Genomic DNA, 23,046 nt, shown 5'->3' on the forward strand with positions numbered 1-23,046 from the left:
CTACACTCCACCTCCCTCCTCAGCTTGAGCCTCCTAAGCCCCGCCCCCTGTCATCCAGGACACCTCTGGCACCTTCTCTGCCCCCAGTAGATGGCGCTGCTGGCTGAGTGCAGCTCACGGGACTGGCACTGGGGACCCCTCCCAGTTCTCATAGCTCCTCTAGCTAGTGGTGACCAAAACAAAACTTCCAGGTCACTTACCACCACACCCCACTGCTCTTCACACATTCTCTGGGGCTTACACCTCAGACTCTGGCCAGCAGCAGGTCTGTGAGTCTCCAGAACCGGCTCGCTTACCTCCTAGGAGCCTTTCCAGTGGGCCTTGATCTCTTCCTTCTGCTTTATTCTGGTGTCTCCCCTCCTACTCGCTCCTCCCAGGAGCACTTTAATATTTTTCAAGGCCTCTTTGCTCTTGGTAAACTCTGGTGTGGGCAGCCAGCCCAGCCCCCAGAGTCCCCTTCTCATTCCTTCCCTGTCCCCATTCGGGTCACCAGTGGCTTGCTGATGGCTAGGTACCACTAGGGTTTTTTGTTGTTGTTGTTTTAGTTTTCTTGTGGCACTAGGGATTGAACTCAGGGCCTCAGTGAGCCATATTCTGAGTCCTTTTTAAAATTAGATTGCCCAGGCTGGTCTTAAACTTGCAACCCTTCTGTCTCAGCCTCCCAGACTGCTGGGTGACGGAAGTGAGCTGTTTTCTGTCTGACCCAATGCCTCTAGCTGGCTGTTGTTGACTAGGCCTCATCTCCCAAAGTGAGAGGATTCCTTGTAGATGCCTCCCTGCCTGGGCACTGAGGACCAACATTCAGGCCTCCAGCACCCTCTTCTTGGGCAGTGTCAGACAGACCTGCTCCACAGGCAGCAGCCTCTGGATGCGTGTGGCACCCTCATTCTTGGTGCACGTGGAAGTTGTTGCTGCCACAGTGGGTGTGGTAGTGTGCACGTGTAATCCCAGAACTTGGGAGGCTGAGATAAGAGGGTTGCCAAATAAAACTCAGCCTGGACAATTTAGTGACTTAGTGAAATCCTGACTCAAAAAAGAAAAAAAAAAATAGCAAAAGGGCTAGGGATGTAGCTCAGGGCAAAGATTCTGGGCTTAACCCCAGTACTGGGGAAAAAAAAAAAAAGTCACTTTTGCTGGACCTGTAAACCTAGTGTCTTCCTTGCAACCCTCTTGCTTGGCAAGTGGCCATTCTGAGGGTGACTGTGCACTGTGGCTTGCTGGCACTGTGTCCAGGGACAGCCCTGGCTGTGCCCTAACTCTGGCCAGCATCCTTTCACTCTCATGACAACCTGCTTGGGATAACAGGTCCTAGGCCCACTTCACCCTCACCCCCATCACAGAATTCCAAGGTCACAGAATTTGAAGGGTACAATAGATACTAGGAAAAGGGAGTGAACTTATTCAAAAGGAACGTTACTGAGTTGAGGAGGACAGGAGAGGGAGTAGGGGGAAGAGATTTATCTATGTATATAAGCAGGATGGTTTGGACAACTGTATTGTGCATTTCTGTTTTTCTATGGAAAGAAGCAGTTAATGCTTTGTTTTGTCTCTTTTTTCAATTGTAATTTTTCTCTTCTTAATTTCTAACATACTTCTTTCTTCTTCTAATTTTATATGCATATATTTAGTAATATGAATAACTGGTTGGAAGGCAACATTATATATCACAAATACTGTGAAATTCATATTATTTTGTTAAGTGAAATTTTGTATCACCTATAATTTTTTGTTTTAATTCTTATTTGTACTCTCTCTAAAAAGTAAAAAAAAAATTAAAAAGAAAGAAAGAAATTATAAATCCGAGGTCATATGCACCTACCCCTCCAAGTACTCTACTGATTTCTTAACTCCTCCTCCCTAGCCCCCCAAGTCCTGACTCCCCCTCCTATCCCTTCTCCCACTTGCTGTAAGACCATTTAGGAATCCAAATCTCAGCCTGTGTCCTGCCCCAGGGAACCACATGATCCCAGTACTTGGGAGGCTGAAGCAGGAGGATCCCTGTGTGTTGTGAGTTGAGGTCAGCCTGGGCTATATGATAAGTTCAAGAGCAGCCTGAATTACACAATGAGACTGTCTCAAAACAAGAAGAGAATGACATAGTCACCACCCCCTTCTCCCCAGGCCTGGCTTTAAGGTGAAATCCAGACTTCCCCTGGGGCTCACCCAGCTTTCTGGGTCCCTCAGTGAAGCTCTGGCCACTTCTATGCCTCTTTGGGCTTCCATTTGTCCCTTGCCGGGTGCCTGCTCCCAAGCCATCCCTCTGCTTGCCGGCCACTTGGCTGTCTTCCTGCCACTTGGGTGGCGCTGAACACTCAGAAGCATGCACCAATGTTTGCCTGGTGAGTCATCTCATATCCCTGACACCAGATTGTCTGTGTGCCACCCTGCCCCAGGCATGCGCCAGCCACCAGGGCTGCTCCCGCACGGTGACCTCTGGCATCACTTGTTCTGGGCCTGGGGAAATCCTGTGATCCTGCTCTGCAGGTGCCGAGAAGGGCGGGATGCCAGTGAGCTCTGAGGCTTCTGTCCCGAGTGTAGACCTCTGCATCGACAGCCTCTGTGACACTGACGTTGAAATCTGTGTCCCTACCTGGGCCAATGAGGGCAAAGCATGGCCTCCCAGGGGCAGCTGCAGGCACTGTTGCTGGTGAGCAATGACATTAGCCCATGTGGAAGGGGGGTGGTCAGGGTCACCTGCTCTCCGGGGCCTGAGGGACAGCAGGATGGAGCCTGACTTTGGTCCCTTCCCTCTAACGCAATTGCGCACTCTCCAACACTTAAAAGCAATTTCTGTTCTTTCAAAGGATTCCAGCTGGCTGAACTCCAGGGAAAGCAGAAACCCCAGCAAGATGCTTCTCAGGTGCTTTCAGTCTTGGTTGGCCCAAGGATGGATGCATTCAGAGATGCTGGTGGCTTATGGAGGAGCTGGGAGAGAAAGGTCACTTACTTCAGCGTGGCTCAGCCCTAGCAAAGCGTTTCCTATCCCACGTTGTCTTCCGTGAACCCTGGGCGTCCTTCCTTTCCCTCTCTGCTTCTCTGTCCAATCCCAGTCCAGGCCCCCTCCCCCCCGGTGGAGGACAGGGCACTGCTGTCTGGGACCACGGGGCTCAGCAGCCTTTTCCTAAGCATGGGGACTCCCTGCAGCATGGAGGCAACTGTGGGGCTCGCAGAGCCCGTAGCCTACACCCTTCAGGTGCCCTCACACCTGCTGTTCACTTGCTCACTCCCCAGTCACCCCATTGCCAGCACAGGTCACATGTTGGCGGGTCTGTGGGTGACTTGGGGGAAGGAACCACGCTCTTGCTTCCTGGTGCCTACAGTGACAGGTCCCGTGGAGCACACACAGGGAAGAAGGCAGGAAGTAAACACGCCAATTCCGCGCCAGGGAACCCAAGAATCAGTCAGGGCCAGGAAGGAGGCCCAGAGGGGGACAGCTAGGAAAGACTTCCTAGAAGAAAAATTTTGAGGCCAGTGAGACCCAGAGGTACGGCGGTGGCCTGCTCAGAGGTATGGAGATGGGGAGACCCAAAGTGGGCACCGAGATGCTGAGCCATGCCCGTTGTACCCCTCTTGGGATGCCTTGGGACTTGTTTTGGGCATGTGCAGGAGATGCCCCTGGGTCAGTGCTCTGGTGGCACTGCTCTGATCACCTGGAGCCCAGCCGGTGTCCCCTGCTCGTGCCTTTCCCTGTCAGGGTGGGGCCCGGAGGAAATTCATTCTGCGAGTGCTTAGGCACCTCCCCGCCTGGGAGACCCATCTCCAGAGGCACCCTCTTCCGCTCCAGCTCAACCAGCCAGGCTCTCTGCAAGTGATTGGTCCCTCAGGCCCTCACAGGAAGCTCCAGCCGCAGCCCTCCTTCACACTGATCTTCTTCCTGCCCTGGTTTCTGAGCTAGCTAAGGACAGCGCCCCTCAGCAAGCTCCCCCAAACTGTGCCAGCATCCGCCCTAAGCTCTCCCTCATGGCCCTCGCTGAGAGACCACTGGTCAGGCTCCTGGGCTCCGGGGTTGGGCAGAGCCTCCCTGCCAGATTTCACCCTGGTTCCCTGCCCAACCCCCTCTTCCTGTAAGCAACTCCTGCTGCTCCTTCGGGAACTCCTCCTCTTCTGCTCTCAGCCCTCGGACACTAAGTGGCTGCCCAGCATCGCTGGGTGGTCTGAGGGTGAGTATTGATCCCAGCAGGGCGAACCTGGGACTTTTAATAGTTTCAAAGTGTCCAGCTTTTTCCACTGGGGATGATAAACTACATGAACCCAACTTTTGCACCACAAGTCAAGAGTCTTTTTACAAAGAAAAGCAACAGACAGAAAAGCAGAAAGGAATAGACGTGTACATCTGTTGACATTGCTTCAAATCTTTGATCCAGCCCGGCCTGAAGTTATCCCTGCAGTGTTCAGTCTTGTGAACCAACAAGTTCTCCCCTTTCTTTGGCTTATGCCAATTTGAGTGGGCTTTGCCAACCTGATAAAAGAATTAAGAGAGACGAGGACCCGGGCAGCACTTAGGGTAAAGAGGCCCTCGGGAACCACAGCTCATGTCTCCGTGCAGTGGGAAATTTCAAGACACAGAGCAACAGACGCTTCATCCTTATTTTCTCGCAGAGCTTTTTATTTTTTGTTTTGAGACATACTCTCCCTAAGATGCCGCGGCTGGCCTTGAACTTGAAATCCTCCTTCCTCTGCCTCCTGAGTAACTGGGATTCCAGGTGTGCCCCCACCCCTCACTGCACATCTGGCATGGTATCTTCTCTCTGTTTGGTGTCTTTATTCTGCAAGCCCCTTGGTGTCAACTAAACTCAATAAAATCGACTCTCAGAACTGGCACGAATCTCTCCCAGGAGGGAATCCTGGAGCTAGAAAAGCCTGCATTCACTGCCATCTAGTGGACCTCTGCAGCAACAGCAGCCCAGGGAAGGGAGTCCCTCAGGACAAGCACTACATGGGGCCTCTTCACTCTGCGAGTGAAACCCCTAGATAAAGTGAATTAATGGTGAAGTCCAGAAAGAGACAAAAATTGACAAGCAAGAAGCTTATGCACAAAGTGGAGTGGCATGTTTGTCTCCAAGAGACGTTTCGTTTTAAAGACCTGCAGTAACCACTCTCTTACTGAAAGCATTGCTTGAAGCTTGAAGCTTGCTAGGGATCACAGTGGGTTTGGCTCTAGTCAAAGCTTCTTTGACTAGACTTTAGTAAGTATTTATGAAGCTGCCTCACCAAGGGCGCCCACACTGGCGTTTCCAGGAAGGAATGGCATACTATACGGGACGCATGAATTCTTACTGATGCTACTTGGATACTCTGGATTTCCCAGAGTGTGGCTAGTCGGTCAGCCAGCTTCAGACCCTGGAAATTCTGGTGAGTGAGCCTGACCCAGGAGTGATGGACCAGCTCTACCAGAGAGATGGTGTCGCTGCAAAGGATGCCACTTGTGAAAGTGGGGTTCCTGACCTGACGCCAGGCTCTGTCTCTGATGTCACACTGTTCAACCCTCGTGGGTATTCAGTGAATGGAATGAGACCACAGGACACTCACGGCAATGTTCACATGGCTCCAGAACCAGGGTTTTCTCATGTTATCTCTGAAACAAACTGCAGTCAGACGCCTAGTGAGGACCTCATTGGGAAAGTTGTACAAGTCTTCAGGCCAGGAAAATCTGGGGCCACCTTGTTGGGCATTCAGAGTCCTAAATGTCCTGCAGTACTTTCTCCCCCCTTAGAAGAGTGACAGTTTTAATCATCTCAACGGCCAGAGTGCCAGGTCCAATGATTACAATTTTTTAAAAGTCAATTTTGCTAAGAAGAAATGACAGCGGAGTTGAGTGAGAAAAATGAAGAAAAAATTCCAAAAGAGAACACACAGAGAAGTGGTGATTGCTTTCTAACCATTGACACCAAGGCCCATCGTCTCCATAACTGCCACCTTGAAGTTGCAGCAACCCCTAGAGGTAATGACAGTGTAGCCATTTGGAGTGTCCACATTACTACACCAAGGACTCAGACATCGTGCTCGAGTGCTGTCTCCCGTGTTTAGGTGCCCTGGGACACTCTTGCTGCGAAACTGAAGCTCATGTAGAGAAAGCTGTTACTCTATGAAGCTCGGCAGCGCTTGTGAAAATAATTCCATTTGGTTTATGCACAGTTTGAGATTTCTGCAGGTATCGCCCAGCCTACCGCGTGGACAAGGCCTCCGGCCTCCTTAGGCACCGGCCTCGCTAATAGCCTGGGCTGTTCTATTAAGCTGCTGCTGGAACTTTCTGTCCAGTTACTTTCCCTTTCCAGAACATATTCCCTACTAATCTTATTGAGACCATTTTCTCCTTCATAAAAATGTTTTGCAACTGTGATTAAAGGATTTTCTTCCATGATCTGAGGCCTGTCAACTGCTCCTGGACTTGTCTGTGATTTCTTCCCTCACTATGGTGCCTTTTCCCCCCACCTCCAGGCTTCATAGAAAAACAATATACTGTTTTTTTGAAAAAGAGAAAGAGCCTGTTCCATGGGGCGCATAAACTAGTCCCCAAGGGCCTGGACTCCTGCCCTACCACTGTGATCCTCCACCTCTGAGAGGAGTCCCAGTAGCCTTCTTTTTTCAGCTCCATGAAGCTGTCCCTTGAGGAAGAGGAGGGCACTGCGCGTGCCTGTGTGCGTGCACCCCGCACACAACCCCATGTTGCCCGCTCTCAGCCTCCTGGAGGAAAGAACACTTGTCACAGCTGCAAACAGGACCACCTGTCAGAGCTGCAGGGGAGGAGCCAGAACTGCGAGGCATTTCATGATCCATTTGCTCTCTGACAGTGAAGACATGGAGAAAGAAAGACAAAACGGACGCAGGGGAGACCGAGTAACCCCGTGGTGCCCATTGCTTCTCCTACCTGCTGCCTCGTTGGGCCTGTGCAGCCTGCCTTCTGGCTTAACCAGGGGAAGCCCACTGGGTCCCCCAGGACACAGAGCCATGACAACCCGTGGCATCTCTCGGCCGCACGGTGTGGAAGGGGCCAGAAGCCGCGTCCCCATCATTACCCTGCTGTCTCCACCCATTTGTGACCTCAATCTTGGTCATGCCATAGTCCTTAGACCTTGGTGACACTGTGTTCCTGACACAACACAACTGGAAGCAAGAGCTCAGCCTTAACCGTGCCGCTCCAGGGGCTCGGTCTGGCTGCCGAGTGGAGGAGGAAGGGTGGCTACCAGCAGCCGCTCCTGAGGACACTACTTGGTGGCTGGGAGCCACAGCGCGCTCACCTCCCCCAGGGCTTCACACATCCAAGCCCAGGAAGATCTCACAACAGGATGGGGCAGCCACTTCCCAGGGAAAGGAACAGTGATGGTGGCACCCTGGTACATGGCACTAATGGGCTCGGGGAGGAGCTACAAGTGCCCAGAACACAAATAGCAAACATTTGACCTGAAAGCATAGTGGGTCATAAGACAGCTGGCGCTGGTAACCTCTAGTTCACGTAGCATGTAGCAAACAAAGGAATACTGGGACGAAATCTTTGCATCCAATGTGTCAAATACCAGGTTGTGTTTCAAAGCCGTGGATTTGACAGAACCAGGGATTGAACTCAGACCCTTGAGCTTGCTGTGGAAGTGCTTATTCCACTGAGCCACCTCCCCGGCCCTATGACTAAACTTCTGATTCCACTTTGACCTTCTATTTTGGATGATTCAGCACACAAGGAGAACCCCCCACCACAAGCAAGTGTCACATGGCACTGTCATTACCAAGCTCCACTCTGCAATCTCAAACTTTCCACCTGTCCCAAGCTGGGGGCACCACTCTAGGGAGGCCACATCCATCTGGTACCAGCAGACCCAACCCTGATGTTCTGCACAGGGCCCCAGGCTCCCCAGAGGAGGGAATTCAGATCTCTCAGGAGCCCCAGGACCCCCTAGCACCCCTTCGGCCAGCCCAGTCCACTCACATCCACGGCACCAGAGAACTTGACTATGGGTTTGTCCCAGTGGGTGATCTTCCATCTGTAGTTGTTGCAGTCTGGGATGAACATGCAGCCGACGTTCCCCAACACAGGGTAGAAAACTTCAAGGCGCCTACTGAGAGAGGGAGGCGGTCATCACTTACTGGAGCTTTATGCATCCCAGGGGCCTGTAATGAGGCTTCAGTCTAACACCAGTGGGAATGTGAAGAGAATGAGATGATATCCTAAGCCTGCTGTTGACTGTGTGTGACCTAAGAGTCACTTGTCCTTGTGTCTTAGTCTCCTTGCCTATAAAATGGGGTCATTACTAGCAGCTACATGGTAGGGTTGGCGCAGAGTAAGATCCTGGTTAGAGTTGAGGTTAAAAAGAAAAAAAAAAGATGGTGCTAACTGTCATCAGCATTTCTAAGAATCATAGACAGCCAACCCTGGGTATCTGCTGGGGACTGGGTCCAGGCACCCCTCCCATTGATACTGAGTGTCCCTAGTGCCCCAAACCCATTATAAGCTGGTGTGGTTTGTGCACATAAAATATACAGAACTCTGTATCCTTTACATCATCTCTAGCTCATTTATGATACCTAGTACAGCACCACTGCTGGGCAAGCAGATGCCACACTGTATAATTCAGGGAACGATGAGAAGGGAAACATCTGCACATGCCCAGTACAGAGGTAGTTTCCCCCCCAGAATATTTTTTCACTTTGACATATCATTGGTTTACTCCACGAATGGGCAGCCCTTGGGTGGAGTGGGGAGGGGGCAGCCAGACAGAATGTCTGCTGGGTGTGGTGGCACATGCCTGTAACCCTAGCACTTGGGAGCCTGAGGCAAGACATCATGAGTTTGAGGCCAGCCTGGCTACATAGTGAGTTGGTGGCCAGTCTGGAATACATAGCAAGACTCTGCTAAATCTACACACACGCAGACACACACACACACACACACACACACACACACACTCATACATGTGCACACACACATATGCACTCATGCACAAAACCTTGGTTGGTATCTTTAAAATAACATAATCTTTAAGCACTGCTTGTTAGGAACATTCTAATGACAGAAGGCAAAGGTTTAGCAAGTCAGAATAACCTCCTTCACAGACAGAGAACTTCTCTGTCTCCTAAATTCTCAAAAGTTCCCTATGCCTGATATCCTATGGACGGTGGGATTTGAGTTAAACATCCCCCACACCTAGGCTCATTTTAAACATGCAAATATCCTTCAGGGATAGAACCTGTAGTCACAAAGACTGCAGTCTAAGCCACTTAGGTCTATGTTCTCCTGCGAAGAGGAACCTAAATAGCTCCTGCATTCTTTCAGGGTATCTCATTTCCTGGAAGGAAAGAAAGTGATGCAGAACAAAGGGACAGTGGCTGTGGCTCACGACAAAGTCAGTAATCTGTGACTTCACCAGGGTTGGCCTTAAGGGCTCACATAGTCTTTTACTTTAATTTTTATTAGCCGTGTTTGCAGTACGTCCCAATTACGTTCTTCGTGGGGCACTGGTATAGGTACACAGCTCATTTCCATCCCTTCCCCTCCTCCCTTTCCTTCTGCCTCTACCCCTTGATCCCTTTTCTTTCTGCAAGAGACCTACCTTCCTGTTTCCTATTTGCTTCTGTTTTGATCTTTACGCTGTGTACAGTTTGGGTGTCTCATATTAGAGAAACTACGCCATGCTGAAGCTTGTGTGTCTGGTTTCCTTCACCCAACGTTATGTACTCATTTTCCTAGAGATGACTCAAGTGCATATAAATACCACACTTCCTTTGTCCATTCACGTGCTAGTGGACATACAGCCTGCTTCCGAGATTAGCTGGTATGCGCTGCGTGGCCGCACACATGAGTCTGCACAGATCACTGCAAAATGATGCCTTTAACTCTTTGGGGAAAATCCCCAGGAGCGGCCTGCCTGGGTCCAGTGGAACTTTTATTTTTAATGTTCTGAGGAATTGCCGCACTGTTTTCCACAGTGGCTTCAGGAGTTTCCATTCCCACCAACAATGCAGAAGGGTTTCTTTTTCTCACCATCTTGCCAGTGTTTGTTATGACTTGGTTTCTTGATGATAGCCATTCTTTCTGGAGTAAGGAAGAACGGAAGCCTAGTATGTTTAATTTGCATTTCTCTAATAACCAGAGCTGTGAAATATTTTTTCATGAATATTCTGGCCATTTGTACTTCTTCTTCTGGGAAATGCATATTTATTTAAGTTGCCATTTAAAAAGTTTAACTTTTTTGGTTGGGGATTTAACTTTTTTTTTTTTTTTTTTTAGTTCTTTATATATCCTAGATATTAGTCCTTTGAGCTGTCGCTGCAAAATTGTTTCCCATTTTGTGGTTGTCTCGTCACCCAGTCAGTTGTTTCCCTTGCTGTACAAAGGCTTGTTAATGTGACACGATCCCATGTGTTCATCCTTAGTGTCATTTCTTGTGCAACTGTCGTTTGCTCAGGAAGTCCTTGCCTACACCAATGTCTTCAAGAGTTTTGCCCGTTTTGTCTTCCAGAAGATTTAGTGTTTCCATTAGATCTTTGATCCATTTTGACTTCAGTTTAGTACACGGTGAGCTCTATGGCTCTAGATTTAATCATCTGTGTGTAGAAAGTCATTTTTCTCAATACCATTTGTTAAAAGGCTGGCTCTCCTCCGGCATGTGTGGTTGGCCGCTTCCTTTTGTCAAAGATCAGATAGCTGAATGCCCCGGGCTTGTTTCTTCACCGTCTCTGCAGTTCCACTGATGCATGCATTTGTTTTTGTGTCAGCACCATGCTGTTTTTATTACTGTAGCTTTGTAATATAACTTTAAATCTTGGAGCGTGGTGCCTACTCCTTTGCTCTGGTTATCCAGAACTGCTTTTGCTATTTTGGGTCTCTTCTGGTTCTATGTGAACTTCAGGATTCTTTATCTAGTTCTCTGAGGAATATTCTGAAAGTATTTTGACTGGGATTGCATGAAAACTGCATATCAATTTCGGAAGTATGGGGATTTTGACCATATTTTTCCATTTTCTTTCTTTCTTTCTTTCTTTCTTTCTTTCTTTCTTTCTTTCTTTCTTTCTTTCTTTCTTTTTTGGCATTTTAGGGAAGGGTCTACAGGGTGTTCAGGGTCTCACTACTAGATCAGACTCATAGTCATCTGCTTGTTTACAGCCTCCCAAGAACTGGGATTACAGGTATACACCACCACGCCCAATCTCAACTGCCATCTCAGTGTGCCCCAGTGGTGGGGCCAGCACGGCAGGCCCGGGGATTGAACCCCTGGTCCCTGCGCCTGCTTGCAAGTGCTTTAATCCACTGAGCTAGTTGGCTGGCCCATTTTTCCATTTTCCGATGTCCTCTTTCATCTCCTTTTTCAGAGTGCTGTAGTTTTATTGTAGAGGTCTTTCACTTCCTTGGTCACATTAATTTCATTACTTTGTGTAATATTACTGTGCATGGTATTGTTTCCTTAATTTCTTTCTCAGTAAATTAATTATTGATGTAGAAGGAACACTATGGATTTTTAAAAATTTATACCCTGCTATCACCTGTTTTTGAAACTCAAAACATAAGCCAGACTTTCAAATAGATGTATTAAAAACACTTTGTGTCAATTTTTAAAAAGCTTTCCCTTCTGATATTTTTCCCTCAAGATCCAGGACTTCTTTAGCATTAGTTTGGTTAGGATGATTCATTTCAAAGATTGCAAGTTCAAGCCCAGCCTGGGCAACTTAGTGAGACTCTCAAAATGAAAAAGAAAAATGGGGGATATAGCTCAGCACAAAGACCTGGGTTCAATCTTTAATGCAATATGTATTTTTTAAAAAATACTAATATAAGCAAATTTTGTGTTACTATTTCTTCTAGAATTAAACTACCTAACTTTTATTTTTTTATTTTAGGGAAGGATGTACAGGGTGTTCAGGGTCTCACTACTAGATGAGACTCGTAGTGATCTGCCTGTTTACAGCCTCCCAAGAGCTGAGATTACAGGCAAGCGCCACCACACTCAGTCTCAATTGCCATCTCAGTGCATCCTGGGGGTAGGGCTGGCACGGCAGGCCAGGGGACCGAACCCCTGGTCCCTGCACCTGCTTGAAGGTGCTTTTTTTTTTAAATTATTTTATTGAGAAACACATATCAATGAGACAGTTTCAAAACTGATTACTAGGACAGTTTCAATAATTAATACATTGTACATTGTTATCTTTTTTTTTTTTTTGCACATTGTTATTTTGTTAGTGGTTGTCCATAGTACAAGATGCAGACAGATATCCTGTCCAAACACTATTAGTGCAAATCTTTCTTCTCATTGAATTAAGCGAAAGTAGCTGTATATCTATCCTAACTATTCTGCATATACAGATACAAAATGGTCCTTCTTTTGTATCCCCTTTTTTTGTTTAGTCCTGTCAGAGATGGGTATTCCATTGGCATCTAAATACTACAGGTGCGTGAATTCAGCAAAACAATCCAACACAAAAACTACCTAACTTTTTAAGAGAAGACTTTCATTTATTATTCTAAATGCTTGTGAAGATTCAAATGTGCAGAAGAAGATAGAGTATAAAGTGAAAGGGTTTTTTTTTTTTTTTTGTTTGTTTGTTTGTTTGTTTGAGTCAGAGCCTCACTCTGCAGCTCAGATTGGCCTTGAACTCACTCCATAGCCCAGGCTGACTAGAGGTGATTCTGACAGGAGCGCTGGGGTTATGCCCAACTAAGAAGTGAAAGCTCTTCTCCCATTTCTGAGATGGGCTTAGTGGGCAGTGCCTTCCTTAGCCTCCAAACTACAGAAGGCATGGCCACAAAGTGGCCTAGGGAGCCCTGAAGATAACCAGGAGTCTGGGAAAAGTGGCTTTTCCACAGGCAGCCTGGAGTGGGGGTGGGGTGGGACTGAGCCGCAGGCTCTACCGGTTACCAGAGCGGGAGGAAACGCTTGGGGCTGCAAGCTGGGGGATAGGTGGCTCTCTGGGTCTCAGTGGGAAGGTCTAGGGTGTCAGGGGAGCCCCCTGTCATCCAGGGAAGGCAGGATGGAGCCTATTTCAAAGCCCTCAGCCTGTCCCACAAAGCCTGCCGGGTGACAGTGCTCCGGTTGGGGAAGCACCCCTCCCCCAAGTCTGCTGCCTTACTTGCAGAGCGCGGTGTCTTCGTCGGGCAGGGCCTCGTAGACACACGAGTCGTCTTCCTCACCTTCAGCAGCCACCATCAGGAGACCCAGCCACAGGGCTGCCACAGCCAGCCTCATGTTCCAGTTTATGGGCACCTGGAACTGAACAAAGGAGCCACTCCAGCAGCAGAACCTTCTGCAGGGCCCCTGCCGGCCCCGCCCCGGAGCCACCTGGCAGGACACAGCTCAGGCAGGAGCAGGGAGGAGGGCGGGCGGCCAGCTGTCTGGGCTCCAGCGGCTAATTCGCCCCCTGACACTCGCCCCTCAGGAGGCTCTGGGCCGCTCCTAGCTGGGCTTCATTTGCAACCCTGCCATTTTAGACTTTTGTCACCACTCTTGTCCTGGCTGCCCGGGCAGAAGCTTGCGGGGAAGATGTGCTTACAGGAGCCCAAAGTGCAGCTCTATGGCCCGCTCCGGGGTCTGGGGATCCTGGGCACAGGGCGGCAGCTTTGGCTGGACTGTGCGCCTGAGACTCCTCCTCTCACAACCCCAGGTCCTCCAAGGCCGCTTGTCTCCACAGAGAGGGCGGACTGCCTGGCTGAGGCCAGCGTGGAAAGGCCAGCTGGGGACAGAAAGTGCAGGGACAGAGGCAGGCTCGGGCTGCACTTGCAGCTGTGCTGAGCTCAGCACTCTCCCCAAATCAGAGCCTCTGGAGAAGGAGGCCTGAGAGGAGGGCTATGCCTCTGTACCCCTCTGAAAACAAGCAAAATGACCCTGGATGCCTTGCTGAGGATAATAAGATCATGACCAGGAGGTATCTGCAGCCTGATCCACAAAGCAACTGTTTCCTGCTTTCTGGTTCAACTCCAGCTTCTAGGATTCCAACACGTTCCTTTTTAGGCTTCAACTTTTTTTTTTTTTTTTTTTTTTTTTTGGCACCAGGGATTGAATTCAGGACCCTGTGCTTGCCAGGCAAGCACTTATTCTACTGAGCTATCTCCCTGGCTTCTAGGCTTCAACTTAAATACATTTCTGAATCACTCAGCTCCCTAAAATATGACCAGGACCTCTTCCCTTCACACATGCGCGTGCACACACACACACACACACACACACCCCTTCCTTTCAAGATCTCCCTGAGCAAAATATATCTAATATGTGTCTAATAGTAGCCTTTTGGCAAGATCAATGGGAGAATGATATGAACTATGTTGCATGGAGGTGCCCAGCACACGATAATGCTCAGGAGCTTATGGATAGTACAAGTGCTATTTTCCACAGGTGGCCCTGAGGTAGGAGGGTAAGATCAAAGCAAACTGGACAGACACAGTGTGGGCTGGTCACAATGCATCAAAGGTTGTAAAATCCTATGGCTAACACAGAGTGAGACTTTTTGTTGTTGTTTTCTTTTTCTGAGGCAGGGTTTCACTATGCAGTTGAGGTATAGTGAAAAAAATGAGCCTGGGCTCATTTTTGTAGCCCAGGCTGCCTTCAACACTCTTGCCTCAGCCTCTCCTGTGCTGGAATTATAAGTATGTTCCACCACGCCCAGCCAAGTGAGATGATTAAAAAAAAAAAGGAGGACATACACAGAAGACAAAACCCTAAAATGGTTCAAGGTTCAGTTTTATGGCTCCTGAGCACTGTGGGTCAATCAGAAAAGTGCTTTCATTTGAATCTAGCGCTGTTGGCAGGGCCAACAAGAAGATGTTATTCTCAGTTCTTCATTTACATATGGATGTAACCAACCAAAAGACACTGATCTTTCATTTATATCTGGTGAGAGGCAAAGTGAATTTTTCAATATGACTGGGTCATGGTTGATACATTGTATCAACTTGAGAATTTTAGAAGTTTAACTAAACTAGGGTCCTCACTTCATAGATATCCTCATCCTGTACAAGAAGAGAGCATGGAGGTAATGTGCTGCACCCCCTCTCCCAAAGGGGTGGTAGCCTACTTACAATATAAGGGAGAAAGAGAGGATTGCCTCCTCTTTTGCTCTGGTTGCTTTTGCTGTCTTCTGCTATCTTGAACTGTTGCCCTTGTGCCATTCTACCCTGTCTTGGAGCCAGCTGATTATGGACTGAAATCTCCACAATCTATGAGCAGAATTTGGTATCAGGAGTGGGGTTGTTGCTGTGACTATGCCTGAGCATGTGATTCAAGAGTCTCTGGGAATGGCTTGTGGGAAGAGTTTGGAAAGATATGGAACTGCTGGCTTAAAAGCTACAGCTGGAACACCTTAGGCTGTACTCCATGGGAGATTCTGGTCAGAACTCAAAAGACTAAAAGGCTGATAGAAACCCCACCAGTAAAGACCAGGCTTGGGAAGTTGTTACAGGGAAGGATTGCACTGGCTATTGGAGTCCATACAATGTGTGGCAGACATTTTGTCTGCATTTTCCTCATGTTTAGAGACTGCCTGGGACTGAGATTGAGGGTGGTAGGCTAATTAATCTGACAGAAGAAATTTCGTGGCAGTCAAATGTTGAGGCAGTAGCATGGCTATTATTGGGGGATTTTAGTCAGATTTATGTTGAGAATGAAGATCAAACAGTCCAGTAGGATTATTTAAAATGTGAGTTTAGCCAGAAATGAAAGTCCAATAAAGCTGTGGACTACAAAGATAGAGCTGAAGAGATCTCAGTTTTTGAGAAGGAATAGGAGAATAAAAAGATGGCTTGGGGCCATCACAAGAAGCAGTAATTCTCCACTGTTTGCAGCCTCAAAACTTCAAAAGCAAAAGACTTTGCTTTGAGGAGAAAACACCAGCACACCATGTTCCATAGAACTGTGGTTTTTACACCATGTTCCAGAATGGCAACAGCATAGAAAATTTGTTCCTCAGAACTGAGCTCAGAGTACAAGAAATCTAGGCACTCAACCTCTGCAGCCAGGAGAGAGGAAAGTCTGGCAGTGAACCTTGGCAGCATCCATGGGATACTGGTTTTGGACATATGAAGAATGCAAGAGTTGGATTTCAGAAGGCCTGGAAGATCAGGCAGCCCCTGAGAGGGCTGTGTGTGAAGTTGTAAGGGTGAAGCCAAAAGTGCAATGAAGATCCCAGAGGTTTTCAAAAGCCAACAATGTGGACTGTCTAATGAAACCTGAAAGCTCAAGAGAGAAGCCATGGGAGTTGCTACCTCCAGAAGTGCCATGGGGGTGGAGCCATCCAAGCCCTTTGGAGCACATAATTTTCCACAGATCACCTCAGATGTTGCACATGGAACTACAGAACTTAATGTTTGCCTTTCTGGATTTTGGACTTGCTTTGGTCCCATTCCTTTGTATTTCTCTTTGTAACTTTTAAATGGAAACATTTGCCTCATGCCACTGACTGTTGGAAGTGTTTAACTTTTCATTTGTACAGGGGCTCACAGCAAAGAGTTTGCATTAGATCTCAGAGGACCCTTTTGAGACTTGGACTTTTCAGCAATGCTAAAACTGTTAGGACTTTGGCAACTCTTAGACATGGACTAAATGACTTTTACATAAAGGGTTGTATATAAGTCTTTGGGGTCCAGGGGTGCAATGTTATGGTTATGATGTAATACAACATTAGGGAAGGTTTATTTCTTTGTTTTTGGTGTCGAGGACTGAACCCAGGTTTTCCAGTTTGCTAGGCAAGCATTCTACCACTGAGCCAAATCCCCAGCCCCATGTAATACAATGTTGATAGGCTTAACACTGGTTCTTAAGGATTGTTAAACCTGTGTTATAATGTTCAGGCTGTGAAATGGTAGAATGAGTATGTCTTTGAAGACCAGTGTAAAGAAATGCGTCTGGTTGCCAGGTGACAAGGGGTGTATTGTAATGGTTGAGACATTGTGTCGACTTGATAAATTTAGAAGCTTAAACAAGTGACTCAACAGGGAGCTGGGGTCCTTGCTTTGTAAACATTCTCATCCTGTGCAAGAGGAGGGCATGGAGATGGGGCAGGATGCCTGCTCTGGGGTGTAGCGTGCTTACAACATAAGGGAGAAAAAGAGGATTCTCTCACATACACTCTTGTTGCTTTTACTGTCTTTTACCACCTTGAACTATTGTCCCTACACCCTGCCACCCTACCTTGGAGCTGTTTATGGACTGAAACCTCCACAAACTGTAAGCCAAGTAAACCTTTCCTTCCTTAATTTGGGCACTGGGTATTTTGTCTCGGCAATTAGAATAACGTAACTAACATACTTGGGGTGTCAGTAAAGGTGAATTTTTGTATTATTATTTTTTATGTATTTGGTATAGGGTCTCACTATACCAGCAGCTTGGACTCGTAGTGATCCTCCTGTTTGCAGCCTCCCCAGTGCTGGGGTTACAGGCATGCACTACCACGCCTGGTTTCAGTGACCGGCTCAGTGTGCCTGGGGCTAGAGCAGACATGGCATGTGGTGTTGGGGATCAAACCCTGGTCCCTGTGCTTGCCTAAGCAGGTGCTTAGTCTGCTGAGCTATCTATCTTGCTGGCCTAACGTGAATTTTTATTTTATTTATTTATTTATTTATTTATTTATGGCCAGCTCAGCCCAATCTGGGGGCGGGACTGCTGCGGCATGTGGTGGTGGGGATCCAACCATGGTCCATGAGCTTTGCCTAAGCTTGTCTAAGCAAGTGCTTTAGACTACTGAGCTATCTGTTCAGACTGCAAGGTGAATTTTTATAAGACAAAGGTCCTAATGCCTTATTTACATGCAGGCGTATGCCTTCTTTTCAATCCAGATATTCTGGATACTAAAGACCCCTGTTGCTTTATCCTCAGGGCCATTGTGAGCCTCTTCACCAGCCCACTCTTGCCCTGTAGCGTGCACCTCTTTCCCACCTTCAATAAATGTTCACCTTGACTGCCTTTTCTGTGTGTCTTACTTAGTTCTTTGTTTGAGACACAAGGATCTTGAAGGAGGCCCCATAGGACCCTTCATCTGGCAGCACATCGATCTAGTCATTCCTTCATTCAGATCCCATGCTGAGCACGGGAATATAGGTTGAGTGCTGTCCCTGTCCTCATGAAGGTCAAAAGACAGCCACAGCCAGAGAATAATGCCACCAAAATTGTCGCCCCAGGCCAAGAGACTCTTGTCTTCAAAATGACACTCATGGGAGAAGTCAGAACTTTCCTGGGAACTGACAGCTCCAAGGCAGGTAGGGGACAATCCATAGTTCAGGGTCACTGCTGTCAAGTCCACTTGCCCCAGTGATTCCTTGTTGTGTATGTGCCAGGCGCTATGACCACTCAATCCACATACCAACACTCTAAAGCAGATGCTGTACAGTACTACCCCATTACAGGGGTGAAGACTGAGGCAGAGAGAGGCCAGCCAACCTCACTTGCTCACACAACTAGTAAGTGGCAGACCTGGGATCAGAATCCAGACAGTCTGGCTCAAGGGTCCATGTTCTTGGTCTCTCTGCTCCGCTGCCCCTGCTGCTGCCTTCTTATCTTCCCCGTTATACCACTTTGTTCTTGGCATAAGCCCAGAACCCTGCACACCGCCTACCATGTGCTGTGTGACCTGGCTCCTCCTGCCTCTCTAGCTGTGCTGCTGGTCTTGCACCAGGGCCTTGTTAGGTCCTGCTCCACTGCCAGCCTACTCTACGGGGCAGCTCAAGTGTCATTTCCTCTAAGAAACTTGCCTTGACACTTGATAGGATTTCTGTTAGACACAATCAGATCACCTGACACCTTCCCTTATTATTATTATTATCATTATTTTATGTTTGTGATGGATTATGTTGCAGCTCTTTCTTTAGTAGTAGCTGCTCCACCCATACCCAGCACGTATCACAGCCTGTGAATTCTGTGAACAGCACAGAGCACACGTCCTGCGTTCCCGGCTCCCTACCTGGAGATGCTTAAGAGCGCAACCGAATTCCTGTTTCCCTTTCTGACAGTTCTTATTTCCACTTAACAGCTCACAGCTTTCTATTATCATCAATACAAAGCTCACACTTTCATTGGCCTCCAGCCCTGGATCCCTTTTCCTATTCCTCTAACCTTCCCTGGCTTGTTTCCCTACAGAGGCATCCGGCAGAAAGCAGTGATTCTGGGCTTTTCCAAACCCAGTTTTCCCTGGGGGCCTCACAGGACGTGGTGGCCCACTTAGATCCATTGCTCTGGGAGCCACACTCAAGCCTGGGATCCGACAGCCCTGTGTTCACTCACCTAGCTGGGGAAGCTCCCATGGCTGCATCCTTCAGTGCCTGCAGCCCCTCCCCACTCCTTCAGTCACCTGGGCTGGGGCTGCCTCCAGACCCCACCGCTCAGGCCATGCCCACTGACTTCCTGAGAAGCCACTGGGGTCTCAAGGCCCTTTCCCCGCCTCCAGACCTCCTGTGTTTGACCTCCCACCCTCACATGGCCTCCCCTCCTTCCCACCCAGCCTCAGGTACACACTCTCCCTTCCTCCTGCGCCTTTCCCAGTGCCCTCTGGAATCTGCGACCTGCAGTGGGCCAGACTCCCCTTGTTGATTTCCTTCTAATCCTAATAAAACATTGAGATAAAATTCTTACTCCGTTATGCGCTCTTCGAGGCAAAACTCCGTGTTGGTACGTTGACAGAGTTAGGTGTATGGCCACCATCGCTATTTAACTGCAGATCCTTTCCGCCTGGCTGTGATGGTACACACCTGTAATCCCAGCGCTCATGAGGTGGAGGCAGGAAGATCACGGCAAGCGTGAGGTCATCTGAGCTACACAGTGAGTTCAAGGCAGCCCAGAGCCAAATGGTGAGACCTTGTCTCAATAAACAAAGCAAACAAAGGATCAATTTATAGATCCTTTCATTAATGCCAAAGAAGTCCTGCACACATCAGCAGTTTGCCTGCTCCCCCCTCTCCTAGCACTGACAGCCTGGCCTATTTTCAGTCTCCAGCCTCTTCCAACACCTCTCCTTGGCCCCGGTGTCCTTGCTTGGACATCACTATCATTACAGGCTCCTCGGTCCCTAAAATCCCAATGTGGAGCAGCCCAGGGCTCTGGCCACCATCATCTCTCCTCTTTCCTGCTCTCCCATGACTCCCTCTACATCCTGTCTTTCAGGTCATTCTGATATCTGGTTCCCTGGCCATGTCCCCTGCCTCTGCTCCTTCCTGACTGCTGTCCCTCCATCGCAGCCCACGTCCTGCAAAGCTGCACTTCAGTACCTCTGGTCAACAGCTTGGCCTCCTTTGGCTCTCCTCATATTGCAGGCCAGCCCCGGGATCTGCCTGCTCCTCTCAGAGTCTGGGGCATGGGAGGCAGAGGACAGGGACTGTGCTACGTGAGAGAGGCCGGCCACCAAAGATGACAGATTGCATAATCCCATTTACATGAAATGTCCAGAATGGGCAAATATATGGTGTCAGAGACTAGCAGTGGCTAAAGCTGTGCATCAGGGTGGGAGGTGAGTGACAGGAGTCGAGACGGTAGCCAAGGATGTGGGTTTCTTTTAGAGGTGACGGAAATGTACAAAAATTGTTTGATAGTTGCACATAATCTAAAATCCATTGTATTCTACACCCTTGGGGAGGAAGGGGGTACTGGGGATTGAACCCAGGGCCTCTGCACTGAGCTACACCATGTGGCCTGGGCGGGAATTGAACTTGTGATCCTCCTGCCTCATTCTCCCAGAGTGCGGGGATTACAAGCATGTGCCAGCACACCTAGCCAAATGTATGCTTTGACATTGGTCAATCTGAAGCCTATCTCAACTAAGATGTTTTCTTTTTTATTAAAAAAAAAATCAATCCTGATGATGTCAGTACAGTGCAGGACTAGAAAGCTCCAAGCGCCTGTTCCATGTGGAAATGCGCGCGTGCACACACACACACACACACACACACACACACGCTGAACTTCATAGGAGGTCTGGAAAGTAGTCAAAGGATTAGAGCAAGCTAAAGCAAAGCCCAATGAAGAAAAGCCTCCTTGCTAGGAAGATGGTGCACTCCTATAATTCCAGCTACTCAGGAAGCTGAGATGGGGCATCACAAATGTGAGGCTATTCTGAGCAGTTTAGTGAGAATCTGCCTCAAAATAGAAAGGCTGGGGGGTAAAGCTCTGTGGTGGAGCCACCTGGGTTCCAGGTTCAATCCCCAGTGTTGAGGGGGAAAAGCATCCTTGAAAAGGGTGGGCAGTTTCCTTGTTCTCCCCATCCAGCCCACCCAGTGCAGGAGCCTTCCTGGTGCGCAGCAGGTGGTGGCTCGGGTCTGCGTTCCTTCCCTCCTCCCCGAGGAAAGGGAGGGAAGCGGGTCTGCAGCGTTCTCACCTGTTTGGCCACTGACGGCGGGACTGGTCTCTGCTTTGCCTAACTGGGATACTGGGGAGAAAGGAGGCAGGGGCTACATAGGAAAGCCGCAGAGACTATAGAACCCCCCCCCACACACACACACAAACACAAGAATGCAGATTACAGATTGAGATGTCCTGTCAGAGGAGTAGCAGGGTCAAGAGCCCTCCAGAAAGTAAGACATTCAGCAGCACCTGAGGGTGGGGAACCACCTGCTGTCCATGTCAGCCCGTGCTCTAAAGGGAGGCAAGACTTCCACTTCCTGTCAGGTGACTCCTGGGCTCAGCCAGTAGGGCTACTCAGGGAAGCAAGTGGCGAAGTGGTCAGCAAGGCCAGGAGATCAGACGGTGTTCTCATTCCCATGATCCACTTAGAACCACAGAAACAGGAAAATCACAAGGCAGGCAGAGAAACAGGAAAGTATAGCCCATTCAAGGGAAAAAAGAAATTGACAGAAAATATCCTTCAGGAAGCCCAGAGTTTTAAAACAACCATCTTGAGGGTGCCTAGAAACCTAAAGGAAAGAGAGAGAGAGAGAGAGAGAGAGAGAGAGAGAGAGAGAGAGACAGGCAAACAATATGTAAGCAAAAATAGAATATCACCAAAGATGTAGAAAGCATAAATGGGACCCAAGTAGAAATTCAAGTGGAATTGGAGCTGAAGGATCCAATAGCAGTGCTAACTTCAGTAGAGGGATTTGAAATTTGATCTGCAAGGGAGAAGAAACAGTGAACACAAAGATACGTTGATTACAAGTCCTGAGCCTAAGAAACAGAAAGCCACAGGACAGGGAGCTGTAGGTAGAGCTGAGGGACTTGTGAGACACCACCAGGCAGACCAACACACGACCAGCGACCAGCGAGAGTCCAAGAAGGAAAAAAGCAGAGAAAAGAGCAGAGATAGCATTCCCCAAACTGAAAGAAGACACCAGTCTAAAATTCCAAGATGCTCAAAAGACTCTAGTAGGATTCATTCAGAGAGACCTACGCTGAGACACGTTCAAGTTGTTGCAAACAGAAGTCAAAGAGAGAACCTTGAAAATGGCAAGATTCTCAATAAAATTGCCAGCCAATTTCTCAGCAGAAGTCTTGGAAGCCAGTTGGAATTGGGATGATATATTTAAAGTGATAAAAGCAAGAGGAAGAAGAAAAAAAAACCCTCTACCAGCCAAGAATTCTATATCCAGCAAGGCTATCCTCCAAAAACGAGGGGGAAATTAAGGCATGCCCAGGTGAACAAGAGATAAGGGAATTTATTGCCACCAGAGCATCTCTGTAGGAAATGCTGAAGGGAGTCCACTGTGTTGACATGAAAGGATGAGAAGCGCTAACTTAGTAAGAAATACAGAAAGAGCGCCATTCATGGGGAACCCGTAGGCAACGTAAGAGCCAGTATGTTGATGACTTTCCTGTTTCTGGGATAAAACAGCCCACATTCATTTTGGCTCACAGTTTCAGTGGGTTCCATCCACAGTCACCTGGCTCCTAAGCAGGACTGAGATGGCGGCAGGACTTGGTTCGGCACAGCTGCTTACTGTGTGCAGCCAGAACAACGGGGGAGAAGGAGCCTCCTCCTACCAGCACCGGAACGCACCAGGGGATGAACTCCCCCATGAGACCAGCACCCCCAGGAGGCACTTGAAGGCCCTGCTCCCCACACAGGACTCTTTGGGGACATTCTAGATCTAAGCCATAGCAACAATCATAATTGGGATTTGTAACTCCACTTTTTAAGTACATGATTTAAAGACCATAA

At 48.5% G+C, this 23,046-nt stretch overlaps 1 protein-coding gene and 1 pseudogene across 1 annotated transcript in view; one reads left to right on the forward strand and one right to left on the reverse strand.

Annotated features, from left to right (window-relative positions):
* Positions 1 to 13,836, reverse strand: part of Pebp4 (phosphatidylethanolamine binding protein 4) — a 201,444-nt gene extending 187,608 nt beyond the window's left edge. The window contains exons 1-4 of the mRNA XM_004630730.2: positions 13,819 to 13,836; positions 13,474 to 13,569; positions 13,054 to 13,193; positions 7,922 to 8,048 (exon numbers count right to left, since the gene is read on the reverse strand). Of these exons, the coding sequence (XP_004630787.2) occupies positions 7,922 to 8,048; positions 13,054 to 13,193; positions 13,474 to 13,569; positions 13,819 to 13,836 (381 nt within the window). The remainder of the gene's footprint in view (positions 1 to 7,921; positions 8,049 to 13,053; positions 13,194 to 13,473; positions 13,570 to 13,818) is intronic.
* Positions 5,011 to 5,815, forward strand: LOC105742092 (annotated as a pseudogene).
* Positions 13,837 to 23,046: the final 9,210 nt, after the last annotated feature.

This window comes from Octodon degus, unplaced genomic scaffold, assembly GCF_000260255.1.
Source record: "Octodon degus isolate 3935 unplaced genomic scaffold, OctDeg1.0 scaffold00036, whole genome shotgun sequence".
Taxonomy (NCBI): domain Eukaryota; kingdom Metazoa; phylum Chordata; class Mammalia; order Rodentia; family Octodontidae; genus Octodon; species Octodon degus.